The sequence below is a fragment of the Pseudoliparis swirei genome, chromosome 4 (genome assembly GCF_029220125.1).
Source record: "Pseudoliparis swirei isolate HS2019 ecotype Mariana Trench chromosome 4, NWPU_hadal_v1, whole genome shotgun sequence".
NCBI classification, from domain to species: Eukaryota; Metazoa; Chordata; class Actinopteri; order Perciformes; family Liparidae; genus Pseudoliparis; species Pseudoliparis swirei.
The window spans coordinates 30737491-30757077 of NC_079391.1; the positions used below are offsets into that span (position 1 = coordinate 30737491).

Sequence of the window (19587 nt, forward strand, 5' to 3'; positions counted from 1 at the left end):
GTATACTAGTAGGGTATTAAACAAATCACTTGAATTGTCTAATTAACTCGAAACACCTGCAAGGGTTTCCTGAGCCTTGACAAACACTCAGCTGTTATAAATCTTTTTTTTACTTGGTCTGAGGAAATATTAAAATTTTATGAGATAGGATTTTAGAGTTTTCTTAAGCTGTAAGCCATAATCAGCAATATAAAAAAAAATAAAAGGCTTGCAATATTTCAGTTGATTTGTAATGAATCCAGAATGCATGACATTTTTGTTTTTTAAATTGCATTACAGAAAATAAAGAACTTTATCACAATATTCTAATTTTCTGAGACAGTCCTGTATATATATATATAATTATATATATATAGTTACTTGAATAGAATTTTTAAAAAGTTATTATTCTTAACCCAATAAACTGACTTATTATAATTTTGCTACTAAAAGCCAGTTATGAAACATAATTCAAAGCCTATGTTGTTCTCCTTTTGGCCACATGGAAACGACCCGTGTCCTTCAGAAGTGTGCACTCCCTCTCCGCTGCTCCAGCACCCATCCAGCCGGGTTCATGTCCAGCTGCAACATGTTGAGCACCCAAGGGTCCCCCTGTGCGCCTCTGATGAACTCCTGCAGGTTGATATGACCTGTGAAACAATATCCATCGTCTGGATTAATGTTATCCATCTAAAGAAGAAAATATTCCCTCTCCTAAAGTGTTGTTGTTGCATAACATGCCGTAACTGTTGCTCACCATCACCATCACTATCCACGGCCCGTAGTATTCGATCCGCTACCTCGTCTGCTGAAAGTTGTGGATCACACATGTCGGTCTTTATGCCTTTCTTTATCCGATAGAGGCTCTGCATAAAATACAAAAATACAAAATGTTATATGTAATGAAATATCAGCCTTTTTTTCTAAAAGCTGATGCACTGCAGACTGAATACACGAAGATTGACTGTTTTTTTACACTTCTTAATTTATCATCCCATATTTTAAATACAAGTTTTTGTTAATGATTTAACAAATATGGATTTCAATGCATTGACAGCCTTTAAGCCAGTTTGCCCGGTTTTTTTTAGCTTTAGATGAAGAATCATTGATCAGAGAGCAGATACATATTCCTGTGTTACCAGTTAAAATACACAATAATATATTGCCATTGGGAAAACCGTTTTCATCTGAATTAAAAGGAGAATGATGAGGTTCAGACTTGGATCATACGATAAAATCCGCACATTTTCACGCCCGCGGTCACACCTGTAACGAGCATCCCAGTCACCAGGTACAGATGTTGGCTTCGTAGTTTTCCGTGAATTGCGAACACCTTTTTAAAATATCAGCCTTGTATCAAGCTTGGCAGGAACACACACACTTTGGCCAAGTTATGGCAAAGAAACGTCTAATAATAATATAATATGCTGTCATGTACATACAATTTCATTTAGCTGCTTTTTTTTATCCAAAACAATTCACATTCATACACCGTAGACACAGCTACGAGGAGCAATTCAGGGTTAAGTGTCTTGCTCAAGGATACATCAACTAGGGTGGGGATTGAACCGCCAACCCCCTGATTGACAGACGGAACTGCTAACCCCTGACACACTAGCTAGCTTCATGATAGTCTATTAGAGCTGTAAATAACATGTCCATGTGGTAAACAGTAGTTTAGTTTAATGACGTCATAAAGATTGGTTCAATCACAAAGTGATGTTACTCTGTAGTTTTGCTTCATTCAGAAGCTGATAACACAAGAGACATAATTTCAGGGTCATAGTGATATTTTATGCTCATTTGCACTCTATCAATGAGATAAAGATGAACTAGCTCAGTGTCAAATGTACCATTCAATGGAACAAATGTATTACAATAATGTATATTAATGCAAAGAACAGAGAGATGTCGATATTTATTTCTTGTATTTTTTTAATTCACGCTCGCTCACTGGAGACAGTTTCGAACAAAATAGCTTGCTCATAAATAATGTGTCCATGTGGGAAAGAATAGTTTAATTTAATCACGTCACAAAAAAATGTAACGAATTAATGCCAAATTATTTGGGGGGGCTAAAGAACATTAAAAAGGGGCTGCAGCCCCCCCTAAAATAAGACGAGCGACGGCCCCGGATAAGAACAAGTGGGACCCGGTGTACCGGGCGTTTTGACTCTCACCTCATTTCTGTCAAAAGCTCGAAAGATGTTCTCGGCGTCGTCGGACGCTTCCCCCGTCGGGTCCACGCCAAAGAAACGCTTGAACTCGTGCAGGAAGAGAAGTCCACTCGGGCACTCGGTGACGAACCTCTTGTACATCTCCTGAATGGCCTGGACGTCTGCCCCATGGCCGGCCTGGAACTCAACCGCCCACAGGCCGCACACCTTTTGGGTATGGACCCCACATCGGAGGGGCCGGACTTTGAAATGGGCATCTCATAGTGTTAGGGGTGTTTTTTTAAATCTTGTTGTCGTTGTGGAATCCCAAAGCTCCAGTTTGCCTACGAGACAGGCGCTTAGCGGGGCCTTGGGATTACGCCGGGGTTATGTTGGTGGGGTTCATTAGATTTCAGCTCAATGCTTTTTCATCCAAAGCAACTTACATTCACACACCGTAGACACAGCTACAGGGAGCAACTCATGGTCAGGGGTCTTGCTCAAGGACACATCGACTAGGGCCGGGATTGAATCTCTTTAATTACATTACATAGGAGACGAGATCCCTCAGGATCCCTCATCGGTCCAATGGTGTTTTTACGTACCCGATGGTCACAACTGACGTGTCTCGACAATCCGGATGAGCATGAAAGAAAACGTGTTTTTTTTCTTCTTCTGTTTAATAATTCCAGATGCATAGTGATGGATTCTTCTCCTGCTGACGTTTCATTGGTTCGTGGGTGCTGCAATCCACGTTGAAATCCCCGAGAGGCGATTAGAGGTGACTAAGATGAACGCAGAGCAGGGGGTACCTCACAGAGATATCCGGGACGTGTTTTTCAACAACCTCTAAATTGTCTCTCGTGGTGTTACACACTGTATTCGTGGCTCTTCACGCTCAGATAATTTATATTCATAACACATTCTGGAATATTTAATGAGGAATGACATTTTATTTTGCTTATTTATGCATGCAGAATACGGTTGGCGGCGGCGGGGCAGCTTCTAATACACATCTTGAGTTCCTGCTTCACGACTTTTTTTGGTGCTTGGATAATTTAGTTTCATTTGCATTTTTTGGGTCTGGTAATGTGGCTCAGTCAGATTTGAGACTACTTCCCAAAGTGCAGCACATAGCTGGTGCCAACGCGTCGGGGGATGCATCGCTGGCTACCCCACCGTGGTTTAGGCTCCGCCCACACAGTCGAACAATGCGACAACAATGCCAGTGCTGCTGTGCAATGCGGGTCAAATGGAGCCTCAAGCATCCATTAGAGTGAATTCAAATACACAAACACACATTATAGTTCAAGTGACCAATGTATACATAAAAAGGTCAGATTGTTATTGAAATAAAATATTCAGCTGCATTTTTTTTGTAATGAGAAATTTTGATAATCCTGCAGTCTACTTTTGATTCATTTAATCTTCCTTTCTGTAACGTAAACTTCTTTAAAATGTTGATTTAACTAAATGAATGGTATTTTATATAAAGATAATTATGCCTTCTCTCCATTCTCAAACACGTCAACTTGAAACTGTTGAGCGTTGCAAATATTTATGGGTAAATAAACGTCTCTTTAATTCCAGAAAAGAATATTTTATATGACTTCATACCACGAGATATTGAGTCAAAATGAGGAGACGGCACTTCCTGTTTCCTGTGTGGATTAACCAGATTAATCTAAACTAACTGCAAAATGTTTTATTTATTTTGTATTATTATTATTATTATTATTATTATTATTATTATTATTATTATTATTATTATCCATATGAATTGTATATTTGTTGTGTTGCTGTGTCTTGACAATTACTTTGTCAATATTGTTGTTGCAACATTCATGCCAACAAAGCCAATTGAATTGAATTAAGAGAGAGAGAGAGAGAGAGAGAGAGAGAGAGAGAGAGACTCAGTCCATCACTAAGAGGATTTAATGAAAGCCATAATGAGTCTTTCCAATCAAGCTTTGATGTTGCCTTGATAAAAACAATAAAGAAAACAAGATTGGAAAGTGATATGTTATTATAACATATGCATATTAATGATGCTCTGTATACCTTTTTGTACTTTTCTACTTATGTCATGATGCAACACCCACGTTGGTCTGGGCCGATGACGATTTATACTTCTGGTAAGGAGCCAGTGAGTATATTCATACATAATATATATATATATATATATAAATAATACTTATTTATTATATTATGTTATATTTATATTACATTATATATATATATACATAATATATATATAAATAATATTTAAATATTATATTATGTTATATTCATATACAATTATATATATATATACATAATATATGTATAATATTTAAGTATTATATTATTTGATATATATATTAAATGATATATATATATTTATATATATATGTGTTCCAGTAATGTGTTAAAGGTCAACTGATGAATAGAAAACTAATTATTTTTTGCAGAATTACTGCATCATGTACCATCATGTCCACTAGATGGCGGTGCTGGTTCACGGCCGGAGCTGTTGCATTGTGGGTTACAGTGTGATTTACACAGGTTATTATTATAGAGGAACTGGATGTAGGGAATGAGATGACCAGTGCAAACAATTGTCACAATTTGTTTTTCTAAAGAATATTCAATAGCATCGATATCTCAGATTAAATAATCTTCAAAAGAGCGTAACATGTAGTTTATTTGTCATACTTCCACTGGAATCTAAATGATCTGTGCAACCTATTAATTTCTCCATGGGTCATGCAGACCCAAATGCTATGTGTGCATCACACATGCATAATAAATAAAGCACATTACACACTTTGCATTTAAAATCTACTGCCAATATTCTGCCAACTGTGTTTTAAACAAATGTAAAAGTGAAGAAAAAAATTCAAACTAATTGAAAAATAGAAACGGTGCTATGAGGTCCCACTGAGTGGCTTTTTGTTTATCAATGAGGATCGCTTGTAACAGGCGTGTTTGCCATCTTGTGTGTGTGTGTGTGTGTGTGTGTGTGTATGTGTGTGTGTTTTGGTACATCATCTTAAAAAAATAGACATAAAGACAACATTTTAAAGCACGCAGCGAACACTTGAGTGGCTTGAGTGAAACGTGAGCCTGTGATCACAGGTCTAATCTCCACCGTGGGAGATGCAATGCTTTCATGTAATTTCATAAATGTCCACCGGGGGGTCGCAGAAAATTACATCAACTGCGGCTAACCGAGCTCCATTAATCAAACCCTGTTTCATCGCTTACTCACATCTTATACCGGCTCTCTGTACTGCATGTGTTGCCTTCTGTCAATATGCTGCAGGGGGAGCTTCTCTTCTCTCTTTTTTCATTCCCCAAAAAATATTCACATGACAAATAGGGGGTTGCACTTTGGGAGCGAGCTTTAAACTTGGAATTTAAAGCAGTTGATACATTTAAAAAAAATACCTGCCAGTAAATTGAATTGATTGAAGGCTTTTTGGAGGTTAATGTGGTTTACTAGCTAATATAACACACAGGATGTGGAAAGTCAACTGTAAAAAGGATCTGTAGTCCCAAATCAATGCATTCTATTCTTTTATAGAGCTTAATGTGCATAACATGTGTTAATTGATGGATGCAAGTAAGTAAGTAGGTAAAGTTTATTTATATTGCACTTATCAGACAAAGTGTCACAGAGGGCAGTATAATATTCAATTAAAACATTTTGGCCACCTTTTGGTTGACCCCCTGAACTGGATGTTTCCTCGAGGACGGAACATTTGTTTATTTCTCCTACAAAATATCCTGAAAACGTCTGAAAGCCTTGGACCACTTGCATCTATGAAAAGCCATCAGGGTACTGTAGCACGTAAACACGCTCGGCAACCCACCTCCCACTGTCGTTCATCCACTGGTTATGTTTAAAAATGAATTTTGTTGTGTGTGTTTTCCAGTGTAATGGAGAAAAGAGAGGGCCTTAATAAATAAATAAAGGATATGAGTGATACATAAATAAAGTGTAATACAGAATATATATATATATATGTTATATATTTATGTTTTACATTGTATTTAAATTAATATATATATATATGATATATATATATGATTGATATATATTCCATATTACATTTTATTTTAAGTAATATTTATATATATATATACATGATATATATTATAATATGTTAAAATATATATATGTGTATTATAATATATTATACAGCATAGATATTCTTTCAATCACACAGGTTTCTGATATTAACCAAAGTCCAATTCTTAATCTGTAAAGTAATGTGTCTACTCCTTTAACATTTTTTCTGCCAACTCAGCAAAAAAAACAAATCATTTATTTTGTACTGTGTGATTGCATTTTTGCTTGTGTAACTTTCTCCTCCGCTTTCCACTTTTACAAATCGTTTTTTAAACAACCGCCACTTTGTAATTGCACTCATGTAACTAACGTTTGCGCAGCGTTTACTCTGGCTGGTTTTTCAAACTAAAAGGTATATAAATATATTCTTAATTGATTTTTTTCCATGAAGTGAAGCTTTTATAATTCTCTCTTCCTCACACCACGCACCAGTCTAGACACTTTGACAAAATAGGTGCAGTTTGCTAATATTTGCCGAAATGTCTCTTGTTAGCCTTGGGGTCCCCTGTTGGTCAATGTGTAACAATGACGAAGTCCACTGTTGGATAGGAAAAAAAGTGCACACACACACACACACACACCAATCCAACGTTTTACAATAGATGTCTCTTGGTCCTTCGACCAATTTATTACATCCCCATTTCTCACTCCAATGACAGTCAGAACAGGGGGACATTGAACAATATTAGATTAGACTAGATTATATATTCCTTTATTTGTCCCACAGTGGAGAAATTTCAGGATCACATTTATATACTTAACAAACTTCTGGCTTTATGGAGACTTGCAGCAATTTCCCACCGAAATTACAGTTTTTATTTGTTCTGGGTTAAACAAAAAATTAACAAATTAAAAACTGATTGGAAATCAATTGGTACAATATATATATATATATATATATATAAATATATACATATATTGGATGAGATTTTAATTTGTTAATATACAGTATATATACATATATATATATGTATATATATTTATTTTATTTGACTATTTAATTTTTTATTTTAAATTAATAAATTAAAAGCTGATCGAAATTCAATTGGTACAATATATATATATATATATATATATACATATGGTAGCTGTTTATATCCCTCTGCAGTCCACTCAGTGGTTAGATTGAAGAGGTTAATCTGATTGTGTCGCTCCATTTCATGTTAATGCTATTCTGGGATTCAATTTCAATAGTTCTAACCCAACGCTAAACTTCGATTTCTATTGTGATGATTTTAAGCAACACGCCTGATACTAGTCCAGCTGGTCCACTTGACGCTTGTTCCTATTTAAATCTACGTCTTGATGCTTCCAGTTTATTCGACCAGTGAGTGACACGTTAAAGGGCAGAAAGAGACTCTGAGGACCAGCTGAATAAGAATAGAAGAAGTCACCAGTAAGGTCGATCCATCGTACGGCGTCGGGGGCTTTTTCTGCAAACCCGTCACACTAAATAACATTCATTGGTAAAGAGAACTTTCTACAACCTAAAAAGCGTGAAAGTCGATTCTAAAATACCGTACACAGTTCCTTGCACGCTCTTGCTTTAAAGCCTCTTCCATTTGAGGACAGTTTTTTTTAGTTTCCACAAAGGCCTGCGAGCACCTTTGATACCTTCTAAATACTGAATGTAGTTATTTTGGGCCGAAGGGTTCGGCTGATGCACTGATGGAGCTTTCAGGGTTCAGCACCTCCAATAAGGTTAAGAACCACTGCTCTAGCACCTGGTACGGTCGCTCTGAGACGTAAGGTCGCCCTAGGGTCACTCCGACCTCACGGAAACGCAGGGACAGACGACGGCACCCCTGGGTTCACTCGGACCCCACGGACAGCATAAGCCGGGGACAACGGGGATGATATCTGACAATGAGTCATGAACCCAAGGATGAGTGGATGAACTGATATGGCAGCCTCCAGAGGTGGGTCTGTTCCTCCATGGGTAACTTTAAGTGGGGTTTTCCCAGGGTGCAGTGCTTTAAAGCGGGTATGATCCTGGGACAGTGGGGATGAGTTCGGACATTGAGCGGATTATTATTATTATTAAGACGACAGCAGCAGCAGCAGCAGCAGCATCCCTCTACCCATCCCCGTTCCCCCAGGGGCTCCATAAATAAATTACTAACAACAAAACTATCATCTACGCGTCCATGTACGGACATCCGGGAGAGGTCTGGACCGCAGAACAGGTTCTCCCAACAACGATTATCCGAACCGGAAGACGAGGAGTAGGAAGAAGGAGAAGAAGATGACGGAGGAGTAAGAAGAAGAAGAAAAAGGAGTAAGAAGAAGAAGAAGAAGAGGAAGAAGGAGGAGTAATAAGAAGAAGAAGAAGAAGAGGAAGAAGGAGGAAGAAGAAGAGGAAGAGGAAGAAGGAGGAGTAAGAAGAAGAAGAAAAAGAAGGAGTAAGAAGAAGAAGAAGAAGAAGAAGAAGAGGAAGAATAAGAATAGGAAGAAGAAGAAGAAGAAGAAAAAGAAGAAGAGGAAGAAGGAGGAGTAAGAAGAAGAAAAGGAAGAAAAAGGAGTACAAAGAAGAAAAAGTAGATGAAGAATAGGAATAAGAAGAAGGAGGAGTAAGAGTAGGATGAAGAAGAAGAAGAATAGGAATAAGAAGAAGGAGGAGTAAGAGTAGGATGAAGAAGACGTTACTATGTATTTCTGAAGAGAATCATTTTTTAAATTAATTTTTGTGTTTGTTTGTTTGTTTTGGGGGGTTTTTTCGTATAAGAAATGTACTTTCATTAGGAATACACTCTACGTTCGAGGGTGGCGGTAATGCACCGGAAAGATATTTGCCAACCGCCATAAAAAGCAACAGAAGAAGAAGAAGAACTTACTATTTGCGTGTATTTCTGAATGGGAATTGTTTCCTCGATAGACAAAAAAACACAAAAATGATCATGCAGGAGTCGGGACTCGTTAGCACCTGTGTCCACCTGTGTTTGCATAGTCTACTAAAGACGACCCTTAAACAAGGACGTCCCATCCACACCTTATTATCTCCATGCCGACCTTTAGAGGAGTGTTATTCTGCTCACTGTGGGTTGTGGTTAAGCGCAGCTGCAGAGTGGACGCAGCGGGGGGTTCACGGAACGGTGCCGAGACGAGGTCTAATCGGCATCAGCTGGTGATGATGATCAATCAGCCCCAGCTGTAATTAATCTGTGTGTGTGTGTGTGTGAGTATCTCTTCCCTATAAAGAGCAGTAGGTACCGAGACGCGGGAGAGGGCTCTTGGGTGGGAGGTCTCGTCCGATCGCCAGTGTTACATGTGAAATGTTTTTGTCAACACGACAATCCGTGTTGCTGCCTCCATATTCAGTCAGATACTCACGGGACATCAGGAAAGCTTTTACACTCACCAATCGGGATCTGGTTTCAGCCGCCAGCTGTTTGATTAAATATTGTTGAGAATCCAGCGTTGCCAAAACCCACTTTTGGCATTAGACACCTGATTTTGGTTTCCGTGTGATAAACTCTGTGAAGGTTATACGTGTCCTCGACAACATTAGACTATTTTTACACACAACGCGTCAAGGTCTGCTCAATAACATTCCAGCAAAAGCAAAAGAAAAGTAGGTTTCAGAAAGTCATTTGTTCCCAAAATCTACCGTTAGAGCACACGTGTCAAACACCAGGCCCGCGGCCCGAATTTGGCCCATCCATCCATCCATTATCAATACCGCTTATCCTCATTAGGGTCGCGGGGGCGCTGGAGCCGATCCCAGCTGACATAGGGCGAAGGCGGGGGACACCCTGGACAGGCTGCCAGTCCATCGAATTTGGCCCGCCACGTCATTTTATGTGGCCAGTCATATGATAACCCTTACTTGTGAAAATTTCCTGTGCTTTTATTTTGAAGGTTTCAAATGAAAAGAATTTATGTTATATTAGATTACATTTTTTTACGTACAATATTTCTACACTCAAATAAACAATAATCAAATGCAAAGAGAGTTATTTAACAACATGTTCTGGAGTAGTTTATAGAGTGTTTCAGTTACACTGGCCCTTTAAGAGGGCAGCCATGATGCTGATGTGACTTAACTACGAGGCTAACATTACGCAATGTCAAAGTGTAATTGGTTGAAACAGGAGTCACATGTTACAATACCATTCAGGGTTAGTACCATAGACCTGCAGTGTGATTTGTATAACCCTGGACTAATGTGTGAAAAGGGGCTATTAAGCATATAATGATACCATTTTTAATATAGCGGCTTTCTTTTGGACGAGGCCAGAGCGCCATCAAATTATTAGGACATTAGTAGATTGAAATTGTACTTATCCACCTCCTAAAGATATATTGTAGATTTAAGAGAAGCTATATAAACTAATAACTGTAGAGGGGAACCCCACAGAGGAAAATCATCATAATCAACAAGCTTTGGTAATTATTGACCCAAAAAATTCAAAATAAACATTTGTGAGGAATCCATAGAATTATTAGACGAATAGGATTTTCTTCAGGGCAGTAAAGTATTTAAAATCCTTCCTTACAGCTACCTTCTCACAGCAGGCTTACAAACTCTACAACTCCCGTGAACTGGGACTAGAGTGTGAATATATGCATTCATTTCAATGAAGTTTTATAAAAAGTTACAAACTGCAGCTGTGTTTAAGTGTTCCCACTCCGACTCAGATATTATTCGCCAAATGATATAAATTATGGTCCAAGCTACAGTTCATTTTGAAGGGAAATCCACATGCCCAGTCATGCACTGTACATCAATTACTGTCCCCGTTTACCTCCGTTTTGTGTTGCCTGTTGGCTTCTGCAGTCCGAGTGGGCGCACACTGCACACGGGGGAGGGATCTTTTGCCCTTTCATTCACCTTTGTTTCCCCTCCCCAGACACAATGACATGCACCAGTGCATATCGACCACATGGCTAAGCAGAGAGGGAGGGCCAGCAGTGTGTGTGTGTGTGTGTGTGTGTGTGTGTGCACCCCTGGTGGCCATCTGTAAATCATGTCCTTTGTCTCTAGAAACAGTCTCTGGGTCAACGATCAAGGTCAAACCCAGTCCTGCTTCAATTCCCTGGAAATATAGACCATTCAACTCCAGTGAAATTCACTTAAAAACAAAGCCTGGGGGGGTGGGGGGGATGGGTGGTTACTGTCCTGCTATTATTATCAGCAGCGGCATGTGTGTGTGCGTATGAACATTGATTTTACTCATCTGTATTTCCCCAATGGTTTCCACTGAGGCAGATGTTGTTATCTCCCACACTGCACTTGTTAGACGAGGTGTACCGCGTAGAAATGTTTGGTATATAGCAAGATAACTTATTTCGGTCATCGCAAACTTGGAGCGGATGTCCACTGACCTTGTTCGGGACTTTTACTAGCTAACGCCTTCGGTAGCCATGCGCCTCAAACTACGACAGCAAAAATACTTTAAGTTCAGCAAAAACAACGTGGTTAAGCTTTAAAATATGGAGCCTTAACGTAAACGATGCAACATAAGTGAGGGAGACACGCAACTTCAAATAACTTGACAATACTTTGGGATACGAACACCGGTATCCGGTATCCTCTGGTTGCTTCCGACATCTATTGTGCTTCTGTTGATACCGGGTCCCTCGTCACTTGCTTTACTTTGCGATTCTTCTTTGAATTTTTGTTCAAGTTTTTCTTTATTCAAAGAGGCTGTTTTATAGAAAATTTGTCAAATGTGATATTCGGCTAGATGAATAAAATTGACTTCCTTTCACTCGTGTGACCACCTAACTCTTCAGTTACTGATATTTGGAATGATTCATATTTGTTGGATATTTTACTGATATATTTCTATTTAGCATAATGTATATTTGAATGCATTTATTTATTTGATATTTTTTATGTTTAATTCATATTTTTCTGGTATTTTCCTTTCTGATATTTAAATATTTTGGCTTTCTATAAGTCTTTTCCCCGTAGAATAGGAAAGTGCTAGAAACGTCACAAATGACTGACGAGCATCCATAGCCTGGGCCACCATAGCACAAACATCAGGCTACATGCTAGGTTAAATATCCTTTGATGAATGAACAGAAAATAAAAAAGTAAAAAATAATAATATTATATTCAAAATCTCACTGGGAGAATATTCTTCTTTTTCCCAGTGCAGATGAATCCTTTTTGTATTTACTGCTCGCCATGTCGAGTACAAACTGTTGGTTGTCTGTCGTGTGACTCAATAATCATCTCTATTGACTTATTTTTTGGTGACTGGATTTCACGCGTCATGAACTGGCATTTCATACGTTAAGCAGAATAAATACCCTCGCACTATGATTTGCTCATTTAGGTTTAAAAGACTATCTGTGAGACTTTATATCCATACCCAGGGACTTTTTTGACAAACTGTTTCATGTTTTTTTTAGTTCCTGTCAACTGTTTTGGTTTTGGGGCGAAGTCTGGGTGTAATGGAGGTTAATCCTGACTATTACGCAATCCAGAATCCTTCTATTATCTGCTGCTGTCCAGAAGCCCGGAAGCTCCCAAAAACCTTTTGGTTTTTGTAATTACTGCCATGTGAAAGTTGTCCAGAAGGAGCTCAGGAAAAAAAATGATAAAAAGGTAACACAGAAGCTAGAGGGCTTGTTTTTTAATCACAAACGGAGATTAAAATGGCTCTTTTATCGCACACACCTTTTTTATTTTTTAATACATCAACTGAAATAATTAGCTGCAGATTACATTTTTCTAATTGTGTGCGATTGTACAGTTTATGATCATCTGAAGAGAAAAGTGCAACACAAAATCTTACGGTTTAAACTTACTGTTGTCATAAAATAAATATGCAAAAAGTTAATGATCATATTACACGCATTAAAGATCCGTGACCTTTGTAATACTACAAAACGCAGAGTTTAATAGAATAAACTCAAGTGTGCGAGTCCATTTACAACTGAAAATTGGGTCAAAAACTGTCTTTCATCATATATGCCACATTTATACTTCATTGATTGAAAAAATTAAGTATAATTTAATTCTAAGAATGTCATAAGTTTACAATTTGTTCACGCTATTTACAAATTAACATAATACCTGTGTCACCTCACAACACCTCATGGAAAGGAGCTTGAAAATAAACCATGCAATTAATAAATTCATCTGAACATAACCTTAAATTAACCTTAAAATATGTTTAAATATATGTGCTCATCAGCACTGAACATGAGCTCAAATTGAGGCTCAATATCATTAGTTTTTAATGTATTTCTGAAGAAAAGACTGTAAACATAAGGCTGTAAACAAGCATGTCAAGGGACTACAGATGCAAATTAGCTGAAACTACAATCTGGTACATGGAGACAGTTATGTTTTAAGATTAAAAAAATACATTTAAAAACCTGATAATTAATCAGAAATCGAAAGTCATTGTTTCGGGTCGGGGTCGGACTTATTTTCCCACCACATGTGCAGCTGCCCACAAACCCCTCTCGCATTTTCACTCACCCAAAAAACATCACCCGATGCCCGCGGGGGCCCCCGGGGATGTGACGCATGCAGACGCGCCCGGTGACTAAGCATTTTACACGCATGGAAATACAGTGGCGGCTGCGGCTGCACGTGCACACGCTCTCCAAACTCGACTCCTTTGTTCCTTGCAGCGTTCAGGTTATGTAATCGGCGTGATTATTAATGACCCATCACGTTTTGCATAAACCTGGATACACAGAAATGCTGTATGTCCCCGCCCCCTTTTACTGCAGCCTTTGTCATCAGCGGCTGCTTGGATCCCATTGTACTATTTAAACTCCCCGTTTGTTCCACTCGTGCATGAATACATGTCGCTCTTCAAAGTCTCTCCAGCTCCCTTTTTTGTCACATTACTTCCACTCATAATCACTCCTGTATGGAGGACACCGAGAAGCCAGACGGGATTGTCACGTCGCTTTTTATCAACGTAAAAAAACCAGAGATGATCAGAGACGTCGCAGAGCTCTGGTTGAGGACATTTGTGTGGGGGTCATAAAGCTAGATTTAAAAGTCGAGCGCCAAGTCGTCCGCCATTCGGGGTTCGAGCCGAGCCGAGTTGAGCTTGATGGACGAGTGGCGTACAGTCAGGTGTGTGGCTGTGTATTATTAATGCTCATTAGTCTCTGACAGTTGGCATATGTTTTACAACTACGCTGGCATTTTAATATGCAATCATAGATTTGCCCTTTTAATGCACAATGGCGATAAAAGCAACATTAGTCCTCTTAATTGGTGCCCAGCTGCTCTCTGTGGGGGAATTCTTCTTCTTTTCTTTTTTCTTCTTCTTTTTTTCAAATAGTCTGACTTTTCAGTTTAATTTCAATTCAGTTTATTTGTATAGTTCATTTTCACAGAGACAAATTTGTCTCAGAGTGATTGTGTTTGTGGGATATATATATATATATATATATATATATATATAGGACTGTCTCAGAAAATTAGAATATTGTGATGAAGTTCTTTATTTTCTGTAATGCAATTCAAAAAACAAAAATGTCATGCATTCTGGATTCATTACAAATCAACTGAAATATTGCAAGCCTTTTATTCTGATTTATTGCTGATTATGGTTTACAGCTTAAGAAAACTCAAATATCCTATCTCTAAATATTAGAATATCATGAAAAAGTATACTAGTAGGGTATTAAACAAATCACTTGAATTGTCTAATTAACTCGAAACACCTGCAAGGGTTTCCTGAGCCTTGACAAACACTCAGCTGTTATAAATCTTTTTTTTTACTTGGTCTGAGGAAATATTAAAATTTTATGAGATAGGATTTTAGAGTTTTCTTAAGCTGTAAGCCATAATCAGCAATATTAAAAGAATAAAAGGCTTGCAATATTTCAGTTGATTTGTAATGAATCCAGAATGCATGACATTTTTGTTTTTTTAATTGCATTACAGAAAATAAAGAACTTTATCACAATATTCTAATTTTCTGAGACAGTCCTGTATATATACGTATGACATGAATACCAAGGCAAAGAGACAGATGTTTAATAAATGTACTTCTGGTGGCTGGCAAAAAGACTCCACGAAATGGTTATAATAATAATAATAATAATAATAATGCATTACATTTTTATAGTCGCTTTACATCACAAATGAAAACATCCTAGAAGCTATACAATAAAAATAACTCAAATTACAGAAAGTAACTATCACAAGAAAGTCTGATACTCTGAATACACGGATGGACATTTACAACATGGAGAAGATAATCTGTACAATCTGGAACAGTTTTTGGCGTATTGGGGGAAATGGGTTACACACGTAACACCTCATAGACCTGATTTCATTTTCATAAATCAATGAATGTACAATAGAACAGTGATGTAGCCCCTAAAGTACCCCCTAACCAGCGGCAAACTATGTTTGGTTCAAAAAAAGCTGTAAAAACACAGTGTCTGATTTTATATAGAATATATAAAATGCAGTTTAATAACTTACACTTATATTTGATTGACTATTTATTAAATAAAATAAAATTAATAAATAAATTAATTTAAAAAATATATTTTTTGAATGGATGATAATTTAAAAATAGATTGTTAAAAAAGCTCACGTACCCCTGGGAGTGTCTTCACGTACCCCCAGGGGAACACGCACCCCCATTTGAGAACCACTGCAATAGAGAATAGATCACTCCCGAGTTATACATTGTTGTCTTTTTATTGTTTATCCTATATTTTACACTTCTTGCTCTAAATATGTATAACTAAAATGAGCATCATCTAAAAATCTGCACATGCAAGGTCGATTGTCTTCAAAGACATCAGTAAATGTCTAATGGATGCCTACTTTCAATTAAAAGAAGAAGAAAAATGAAGAAAATAGATAAAGGAATACCATGGCTGTACGCTTGAGTGAAAGTGAGTTGCTTCAGCAGAGGTGTGAAAAAATAACGAGCGTGCCAGAAGTTCTCCGGAGAGACGGCGGGGTGAGAATGGCGTCAACGTTGTTGCATCGCAACAAAATTGACATGAGGAAAATCTTGAAAACAGTAATAAACTAGAACGGGCACTCGGTAGAGCGCATACCTTCGCATATCACAAGATTGGGCATTGAATTATGAACATTTTGGCATTAGTTGCATGCCAATTGTATAAAAATTGACCGCGCTATGGTAAAGAAGATTTTGACCTTTTCATGACCTTGACCTTTGATCCGATTGATCCCAAAATCTAATCAAATGGTCCCCGGATAATAACCAATCATCCGACCAAATTTCATGCGATTCGGATACATACCTTTTGAGTTATGCGAGTAACACACATACAAATAAATAAATAAATACACAGCGATCAAAACATAACCTTCCGCATTTTCAATGCGAAGGTAAAAAGTGTTTTCATGGCCGATCAGGATCACCCGTCCAGGTCCGAGGAGTCAGCCGAATAATAAATAAAAACAGCGCGTTCGGAAACCCAACGAGGACCGAGCACCGAGGATGTAACTCGAGTAGCCGTGTGCAGCGCCGCCCTGGAGGCTGGTCGTTGGAGGAACACCTTCACGCCGTTTGAGGGCCGTCCCGACGCGGAAGACAAATTAATATGGCGCCGCTGAACGTCCACATTACTTCCCCCGAGGCTTTCTGGGTAATCTGACTCACCGCAGGATGCCACGGAGCATCACAACTCCTGGAACTAAAATAAATAACAACCACGTAGCGGGAGCTATAACTGTATACACCTGGGTGCAGCTTACACCCTGTGTGGATGCTGCCTTTTGTTCTCTTTTTTTTTTTAAAGGCATTTTTGATGGATTTCAAATGTATTTTACCCGATGAAAGTTGGCGTGACTACAAAAACAAAAAGCTCTGAGGAGAACATCGTAGATGAAAGTAATACAGCTTGTAATGAGACCATAAAATAAAAAGAGACTTCTGATGAAGTCGGAGATCTGTGACGTACAAATCACAAGCTTAAAAAAAAAGAGAGATGAAGAAAAGGTATCGCATTCTATTTTATATGCAATGACCCGTTGGAGAGAAACAATCCATTCTCAGCAAAACACAATTTTATTAAATTAGGTCTGGTTGGCGATGGAATCGGTTATGAGTCCAGAGGGCGGCGGGGCACCAGCGGAACATGTTCTGGCTTATAGGGCAGCCGACAAGGGCTCTTGTGTTCTCAATGGTTAGGCCTCCTTAGAGATCACTGCAGTCTATTGAATTCACTAAAAGGGCACCTAGCATAGTACGTTTTCTCCACTGAAGGTCATCCGAGAGGGTATTTCATCATGTTTTCTCCACTGAAGGATACCCTAGAGTGTATTTTATTACATTTTCTCCACTGAAGGTCATCCGAGAGGGTATTTTATCACGTTTTCTCCACTTAGAGGGTATTTTATGACATTTTCTCCACTGAAGTCATCCTAGGGGGTATTTGATCATGTTTTCTCCACTTAGAGGGTATTTTATGACATTTTCTCCACTGAAGGTCATCCTAGGGGGTATTTTATCACATTTTCTCCACTTAGAGTGTATTTCATCACATTTTCTCCACTGAATGGCACCCTAGAGGGTATATCATCATGTTTATTTTATCAAATTATCTCCACTGAAGGACATCCTAGAGTGTATTTTATCACATTTTCTCCACTGAAGGACACCCTACAGTGTATTTCATCACATTTTCTCCATTTGGAGGGCACTTCATTATGTTTGTTCAACCGCTGCTCCCCAACAACAGATTGTTCTCAATTTAAAACTTAGTTGTCTTCAGCTCCAACCTCACACTGCCCCAAGTGATGTCACTTAACTTTACACAGCTCTCTTGAGACACTAACAGCTTTAGCACAACGTTTTTTCCACAGTCCAGTAGCACCCCCAAGGCACTTTTTTACAACTTCAGAGTTTTCAAAGTTGGCTGGCAAATAAGGCTTTGTGGCTGAGATACAAACTAGTTTGAAGGTGGTCCGAATGGACAGGAGCCCAACAGTGACCCGACAACTGATGGTAGTAGACCCAAAATAATCAGAAGTGTTTATTGCCAGGAAGGTTGAACATTCAAGCAATTTGAAAGGTGCATAACAATAAACATGGACATAGAATAAAACATTCAAACAATACAAATATAATAAAAACAATACACATGTTGCAATAATAGATAGATGTGGGAAATAACAAACAGATAACAGTACTTTAAAAACAAGTATATCTCTTTTTTTAGCGAGAAGAAGGACCCCACAGAGACCTGTTGACACAGTATTACCACCGATGTGCCAATGCTTTATTTCATAATTAGTGCTTTATTTTTAAATTTCGAGTAAGTGAATTCAGAGGCTCGTAGCAGCGCGTGTACAATGTGAACTTCTTTTTTTAAAGATTTTATTTTTACTACTGACTGTTTCACTGAAGGCCTGCATTTCTATTACTTAAAAAACCTTGGGCATTACAGGTTTTTTTTGTCATTTTATTGCATAAAATATAACCTCATTAGAGCCAGAGAAACATGCCGCCGGGGATCAGTCACCGATCGAGTGTGACCGTCTCCTCCTCGAACACACGAATCAACATTTGAATATCTTTTGCTTTTCGCCCACTGAGACAGTGGGTGCCAACAAAAACCCAACAAAAACGGATTTTCCACAAATGATTACTCACGTAGCCTCCTGATCCAATCTAATAATTGCATCTGAAAATGAGCCGCAGCCAAACACCTGCAGCTGCTACACCCACATCCGTTTTTTAAATCAGGAAAATTTAATTTATTTTGCACATTGTTGCAATTTCTATTGCTTCTCGAATGCTTGTGAGGAAAAAAAAGACAGTTGAACTAGTTACACTACCGTTCAAAAGTTTGGAGTCACCCAGACAATTTCGTGTCTTCCATGAAAACTCACACTTTTATTTATCAAATGAATTGAACATTTCATAGAACATATAGTCAAGACATTGACAAGGTTAGAAATAATGATTAATATTTGAAGTATTAATTGTGTTCTACAAACTTCAAGCTCAAAGGAAGGCCAGTTGTATAGCTTATATCACCAGCATAACTGTTTTCAGCTGTGCTAACATAATTGCACAAGGGTTTTCTAATCAGATATTTGTCTTCTAAGGCGATTAGCAAACACAATGTACCATTAGAACACTGGAGTGATAGTTGATGGAAATGGGCCTCTATACACCTCTGGAGATATTTCATTAGAAACCAGACGTTTCCACCTAGAATATTAATTTACCACATTAACAATGTATAGAGTATATTTTTGATTAATTTAATGTTATCTTTATTGAAAAAACAGTGCTTTTCTTTGAAAAATAAAGACATTTCTAAGTGACCCCAAACCTTTGAACGGTAGTGTATTAAGATGTGTTTTTGGGGGGGGGGGGTCCGTGGTATTCTTGTTATGGGTCCAAGACG

The 19587-nt window shown here is 38.1% G+C and overlaps 1 protein-coding gene across 1 annotated transcript; it reads right to left on the reverse strand.

Annotated features, from left to right (window-relative positions):
- Nucleotides 1-501: 501 nt before the first annotated feature.
- Nucleotides 502-4609, reverse strand: LOC130193239 (guanylyl cyclase-activating protein 2-like). Its single transcript, XM_056413687.1, has 4 exons — nucleotides 4604-4609; nucleotides 2160-2363; nucleotides 737-845; nucleotides 502-629 (listed from the first exon to the last, which is right to left on the reverse strand). The coding sequence occupies exons 1-4, from the start codon at nucleotides 4607-4609 to the stop codon at nucleotides 502-504; spliced, it is 447 nt and encodes a 148-aa protein (XP_056269662.1).
- Nucleotides 4610-19587: the final 14978 nt, after the last annotated feature.

Coding starts and splice junctions, on each gene's coding strand:
- LOC130193239 (XM_056413687.1), bottom strand. Junction 846..2,159: donor GAGCTTTTGACAGAAATGAG/GTGAGAGTCAAA, acceptor TATTTTATGCAG/AGCCTCTATCGGATAAAGAA. Junction 630..736: donor CGTGGATAGTGATGGTGATG/GTGAGCAACAGT, acceptor ATTGTTTCACAG/GTCATATCAACCTGCAGGAG.